Source organism: Eurytemora carolleeae, unplaced genomic scaffold (genome assembly GCF_000591075.1).
Source record: "Eurytemora carolleeae unplaced genomic scaffold, Eaff_2.0 scaffold380, whole genome shotgun sequence".
In the NCBI taxonomy this organism is placed as follows: Eukaryota; Metazoa; Arthropoda; class Copepoda; order Calanoida; family Temoridae; genus Eurytemora; species Eurytemora carolleeae.
In genome coordinates this window covers 310,694-317,708 of record NW_019396454.1, presented here as the reverse complement: position 1 = coordinate 317,708, position 7,015 = coordinate 310,694, and the positions used below count along the sequence as shown (strand labels likewise).

General features: G+C 31.2%; 1 protein-coding gene across 1 annotated transcript in view; it reads right to left on the bottom strand.

Annotated features, from left to right (window-relative positions):
* The window catches only part of LOC111703595 (uncharacterized), a 35,898-nt gene that overhangs the window by 19,627 nt on the left and 9,256 nt on the right, over positions 1–7,015 (bottom strand). The window contains exons 6-10 of the mRNA XM_023475581.1: positions 4,238–4,354; positions 3,966–4,080; positions 3,129–3,227; positions 1,603–1,904; positions 349–365 (exon numbers count right to left, since the gene is read on the bottom strand). Coding sequence (XP_023331349.1) covers positions 349–365; positions 1,603–1,904; positions 3,129–3,227; positions 3,966–4,080; positions 4,238–4,354 — 650 coding nt within the window. The remainder of the gene's footprint in view (positions 1–348; positions 366–1,602; positions 1,905–3,128; positions 3,228–3,965; positions 4,081–4,237; positions 4,355–7,015) is intronic.

Below are 7,015 nucleotides of genomic sequence, written 5' to 3'. Positions count from 1 at the left end.
GAGTCAAGATCAGGAGTCAAGATCAGGAGTCAAGATCAGGAGTAAAGATCAGGAGTCAATATCAGGAGTCAAGATCAGGAGTCAATATCAGGAGTCAATATCAGGAGTCAAGATAAGGAGTCAAGATCAGGAGTCAAGATCAGGAGTCAATATCAGGAGTTAATATCAGGAGTCAATATCAGGAGTCAATATGAGGAGTCAAGATCAGGAGTTAATATCAGGAGTCAATATCAGGAGTCAATATCAGGAGTCACGATCAAGAGTCAAGATCAGGAGTCAATATCAGGAGTCAAGGTCAAGAGTCAAGATCAGGAGTCAAGATCAAAACCAGGATTGTTGTTTAAAAACAGGAATGATATCAAAAACTGGAATTACAAAAAGTTGGTCAAGATTAAAAAGAGGATGTTTATTATGATAGGATCTTTTAATGGACTAAGATTAAAACAACCGTGATTTTGAATAAAATAAAATTTATTAATTATTGCAGTTATGGATAAGGGTTGAAACAGGAATGTTGTAAAAAAATACAGCTATATATTCTGCAGATAAAAAGCCGAAAGAAAGCATTTTTATCCAAAAATATAAATGTTCCGGTTTGAAGGGTTCTTTGTTGTAAATGTGATTAAAAATGCGGTCTATTTTTGTAAATTAAATAAGAACGAATTACTTTTCATTGACTAAATTATTTCCAAAAATAACATCAAGGAATGTTGCATAAACAAATTATAGCAAATAAATATTTTCGTTTTTGATTAAACATTGAGATGGCGCTAGAATTAGTAATAAAACTATAACTGTTAATGCTCATACAAAGGAGTCGAGTCTTTGCCACAAACTCAAATTTTCTAATCACTATAATTAACGTGAAAAGATATCGATTATGGAATTTGATTATTCTGTGTAGAGATTTCAATGCTTGATCCTGAAATTTATAACTCGGGCACATTCTCAGTGACATAACAGTTACAATTAAAGATTGAAGGATTAAAGCAAAATTGTTTGGATAAATTAAAGCTTTAGAGGGATTATTCTGCAGTTGTTTGATCATGGACAATCCTAGTTTTTTGTGACTGAAAATTGAAATTAGGAAAAACTTTATCTAAGAAAATGTGATTGTGATAGAAGGTGGGGTTAATTTAAAAATTAAACAGGCCTTAAATACTTTGTTTTTCTCCTGGAAAGTGAACGCGACGAATATAAAAATAAAAAACGCAAATAATTAATATTGCGTGTCTGGAATTTACAGATAGTTTGTGCACTAATACACGCAACCACATCAAGTAGGTATAGGGTCAGGGGTTAGTTTTGTGTCATTAACCTCTTTATATACTTTATACTAATTCTTTTAAGATCTTATAGTGCTGTTCACTTGAGAAAATATTGATAATTTCATCCTGTGATCGACATTAGACGATCTTTATCTCTTTTTAATCAGAAATATATGCTTAATTTACGATTGCTTTATCTCTGAAAATTTTCTTTTATGAGTTACACAACACTACAACAACTTTCTTTAAGAAACGAAGACGTTCTCATTATTGTTGATAATTGATGATTTACACAAAAATTTGTGGAATTGGGTTTAGAAAAGTAAAAACTAACCTATGGGGGATTCCTTATCCTTCTCAAAAGTTTTCGCAACCTTCGCCCAGATATTGTTCTTCCCAAAAATCTTGTTAACGGGCAGTTTACTCCAGTTGAAGGTTTTCATCTTGTTTTTAGGTTTAGGAGTTTCTAGCTGTGGTAGGGATATAGGGGGAGGTGCAAAACCTGATGGTGGGGGAGGAGGAGGAGAAGCATCTTGTTGAGCTTCTAAACTTTGTTTTCTATATTCAGCTCTCAATCCTCCCTCCATACTTTTCAATCGATGAAGTGATTTATGCTGGCTTGGTGCTCGGAGTAATCTGAATTCAGGAAATATATTCCAGGAAATATATTCCAGGAAATATATTCCAGGAAATATATTTCAGGAAATATATTTCAGGAAATATATTTCAGGAAATATATTCCAGGAAGTAAAGTCCAGGAAATATATTCCAGGAAATATATTCCAGGAAATATATTTCAGGAAATATATTTCAGGATATATATTTCAGGAAATATATTCCAGGAAATATATTCCAGGAAATATATTCCAGGAAATATATTTCAGGAAATATATTCCAGGAAATATATTCCATGAAATAAATACAAGGGAAAATATTTGCTCTATTTAATAGCTATCAATTAACAAGATTTATGATTGCATACGTTAGTTTAAAGTAACCCCCTTTAGCTTTTTCAACCATTTTTCTACAAATAAAGTTACCACACTATAATGTGCTTACATCATACTGAGTTTATTTATCATTACAGGAATCCAAGGAATGCAATATTCTTTAAAGATATTTCTTGGTTTATTAAATATATGGTTCATATAAGTACAAAACTAACCTAGACATAATACTTAAAAGAACAACGTAATTTCAATTGACCTTCCATACAAAGATGGCAATGCCCGATTCACAGAAGCACCCTGGAAACCTTTATCTTATCTATCAATGTTGAAGATATTGTTGTTTTTCTAGGTTAAAACGGTAAAACATCTAATAATTCCTTAACGCTTCCCTGCAGTAGAAATGCTTAAGTCACTTATGTAGAGAAAAGACAATTGAAAATAATAATTTAAAATCATAAAAACTGATGTCTAATTCACACTTGATCAGACAAAGCTTTTAAGGGTACCGTAGTAAATAGCTAGGGCCTTGCCATCTTTGCAGTGGAGGTCATTTCAAATAACGCTCACAATCCCTTTAAAACTCTAAATCATTTGGAAATTTTACAATTAAGGGCTTTCAATGTAATCTTTTGGGGCGTTTTATTTAAAAAAAAAGATGGTTAGATGTATTATGTAAGTAATATGTATACTATACGTTGTACAGTATTTATATTTGACAACGCAATATAAAGACGACATTAGTATTACAACAATCTTATGTTTATTTGATGCTTTTAAAAATCAAAAAGTTTTAACATTAGCTTGAAAAACAACTGTATTAAAGGAAATTCCCGATACGGTACGTGGTTCATGTTTATTGAACTTTTCAATACATTTGAGTCTAATAGTGGTCTTTTTATTCCCTAGTTACCTATCACTATCAGACTGTGTTTCCATGAGAGTAGCACGATGCACCAGAGTTTCTGCAGTATCCCAGATAATATCACTTACAGCTTCTTTAGGGTCAATCCTAGAGAATACGAAGATTTGAGTCTCTACCACAAACCCAAATTTTTAATTCCTATATCTTTGCAGCCTTATGATATAAACCTTTAATATCTTAGACTTTGATTATTTACAAAAAAAGAGAGACCTCTTTTTCATCCTTAAAGAAAACTCAAAGCTTAACTAGAAAACTTATTAACTTTATAAAAGAACCAACATCAATATTAAATATTATATCTCCTAAGTTATAATAACAAATGTACATTTTGATTCCCCAATAATGAAAGAATGCCTACACAAAAATGTTTGTACATTGTTTTTTCACATATTTTGTTATCCCAGAAGAATTCGATATTACCCTTTTCTATAAACAATATTTTAATCAAACAAACAATATATCAATAAACAATATATCAATAAACAATATATCATCAAAAAATTGTTCGATTTAAACATAAAATGGCTACGAAGAAGGAAATCGAAATTCCCCCCCCCCCCCCCCCNAATGTTGAAGGATTGATAGAAAATATCTGACCTGAGTAAATGTTGAAGGATTGATAGAAAATATCTGACCTGAGTAAATGTTGAAGGATTGATAGAAAATATCTGACCTGAGTAAATGTTGAAGGATTGATAGAAAATATCTGACCTGAGTAAATGTTGAAGGATTGATAGAAAATATCTGACCTGAGTAAATGTTGAAGGATTGATAGAAAATATCTGACCTGAGTAAATGTTGAAGGATTGATAGAAAATATCTGACCTGAGTAAATGTTGAAGGATTGATAGAAATGGAATCTCCTGAGGTGTATCTTGAACCCGTTTATAAACTGTATAGAATACATCTAGGTGGCAGGATAGATCTACATCATGGGGTCCTAGGATAGATAGATAGATAGATAGATAGATAGATAGAAAGAAAGATCAAGATCTTTCAGATCAAGATCTTTCAGATCAAGATCTTTCAGATCAAGATCTTTTAGATTAAGATCGTTAAAATTTTAAGTGTGTAAATCATGATTTTAAATATGATACCTGCAGATTGAGATTCATCGCTCTCTCTTTGCTCCTCGAAAACATCAAGCTGAACCTTGAGATCTGGATCTGGAGCATTCTTCTTCAGATCTCTGATGATTTCAAGTAACTTTAATCCTGAACATATTTATCTAAAAATTAAAGCTATTCGCTCATATATATATAATACATATACTAGGCTTTCAGCGCCCATCTTCTTTTTTAATTTATAATTATTAATTTTCTCTTTGTTTACATTTTTTTTAAAAGTAGCGTATTTTATGAAAAAAAATGTGTGGATTTTCTCCATTTAATGAAGATCGAATTTAGTTTGAGAATAATTTTTAAAATTTTGATCATCTTTAAACATTCTCTTGGTTGCAGTCCCACACAAAATTTGGGCCCCATCGGTTCAGCCGTTTTGACGTTTATTGGATACAAACAAACAAACACCATAACAGACAAGCAAAGTATGTATATAGATTTGCATATTTGTATATATATATCTTAGATATAGCAGGCAAAACGGCTAGACCGAATGGGTTAAACAAATATTAAGAAACCCATGTACCCCAGGGGGTAACAAAGGCAAAAATGATTTCAAAAATTTTCAAAAATGTAATTTTTTTGTCGTCAAATTTCTATTTTTTACTCCACGTGCAACACCGGGTACTCCAGCTAATACTTGATAATAATTGATAACATGTCTTCTATTTTAATCTAACAAAACTAGATGATTTCTAAACGGGTTCATTCACAGAAAGGCTCACTAAACTGTTTTGAAATTAGGCATTTGATCTATTCCCATTTTACTGTATAGAATATGTACATTTCCAATTGCTACACGCACGCACATATGTATGCCTGGATCCTGAGTATAGCTTCAGTAAGGCTTAAACCAACCATGGACGCTGATGTAAACATACTTTGATTTCTTTCTGAATAGATGACATTCGTGTAAGTAATTATATGAAATCATTATAAAAATTGTTCTTATCAATGTTATATTGTTGCTATAATACTTCAATCTATTTCAGTTAAACATCCAAACTCTCTTCTACCAAGTAACACCATCTGAATAAAGAATTAAATAAAACACAGTTTATATAGTGAGAGTAGTTTGAAAGAAATCAATACATAAACATAAGCTTCAAGTCTAAAATCAACATTGAAAAGCTAGGGCAACACTTTCTTTGCTATAAAACTGCTCAAGAGTCGGTTAAACCAGACTAGGAAGGAAAGACCGTGGTTTGTTTGCTGTGTAGGACAAGACTCTAAAATACGATCCCGATATTCCAGTTTGTTTTAAGAAACTAATCCAGCATTCCTGCAGTACATTTATTTAAACAATAATATTCCTGAAGTACATGTATCTAAGCAATATTGTTCCTGCAGTACATTTATCTAGACACTAATATTCCTGCAGGTAGGTAGGTAGGCTCCCTGTGTAACTGGTCAGGAAGAAAATAAGAAGACAGTTCTTGTTCATCAGCAATCTTTTCAGCATTATCAGCATCATGCTGCTTGGATGGCTCATTTACTAACTCATCTGACAACACGAAATGTTCATGATCTTGAAGATCGTCTTTCAAAGAATCTTGTAAATTTGTTGGCTCACTTCTATGTCCCATTTCTTTATTTCTGTTATTTAAAGAGCTGCTGTTCTGTTGGTATCTGAAGCTTTCTTGATCTCCTTGATCTTGCAAAGCAGTTTCTTGCTGCTGAATGCTGTTCAGAAGAGCAGCTCCGAGAATAGATCTACTCACAGTTAAACTTCTTAATCCTTGCTATAAAACCAAAATAATAGTGTTTTATTAATTTTATGATATGTTTGTGTACTTGTCATGAGGCTATTTTCTTCATAAAATGTGTTTCAAACAAAACAGAAATAAAAATAAAAGTTAATTTCATTTTTTTTTTTTTTAAATTGAATGATTCTTTTTATAAAAGAACGAATTTTTGGAATATGAATTTCCCATTCATATTAACGATTTATTCAAAGAAAAAATAAAAACTTAGATTTATTAAACTTTAGCTAATTTTTCCTATTTTGTAAAATAACTTAGCTTGACGACAAAGCTATGAACGTTATGTTTTTTATGCAGAAATATGAATATGTAAATATTACGTATATATATTCCTTAAGATTCTCAAAAACAGAATCGCTTAATTGTGACTAGCTATATGAGTTTATATATTAATAAATAACACACTGTACAAAATAATTTAGTAAATTAGAATAAAAATGTAATTGCTTTGTTTATAGGTTTTACTATATTTATTAAAATGCAAAACTCTATTTATACTCGCCCTGTATAATGTTTATTAGTCATACAAATTTATGATTTTACACACTGTATTTATAAAGCATGGTGCCCAATTCTGCTTTATATTGTAGAACCAGTTTGTTGTTGGATGGGTATCTATATCTATCTATCTATCCTTCATCTGTCCAACTATCCATTTATCTATCTATCAACCAACTATCCATCTATCTATCTATCAACCAACTATCTATCTATCTTTCTATCGGTGCTTCTATAAATTTATATAGCCGTGCATCTATGCATCAAAAGGAGCTTGGTATGTTAGAAAGAAGCTATCTTTCTGTTGATCTATCCTTCCTTCTATCTATCGATCTATCCTTCCTTCTATCTATCGATCTATCATTCCTTCTATCTATCGAATCTATCCATCGATCTATCTATCGATATATCTATCGATCTATCTATCGATCTATCTATCGATCTATCTATTGATCTATCTATCGATCTATCTATCGATCTATCTATCGATCTA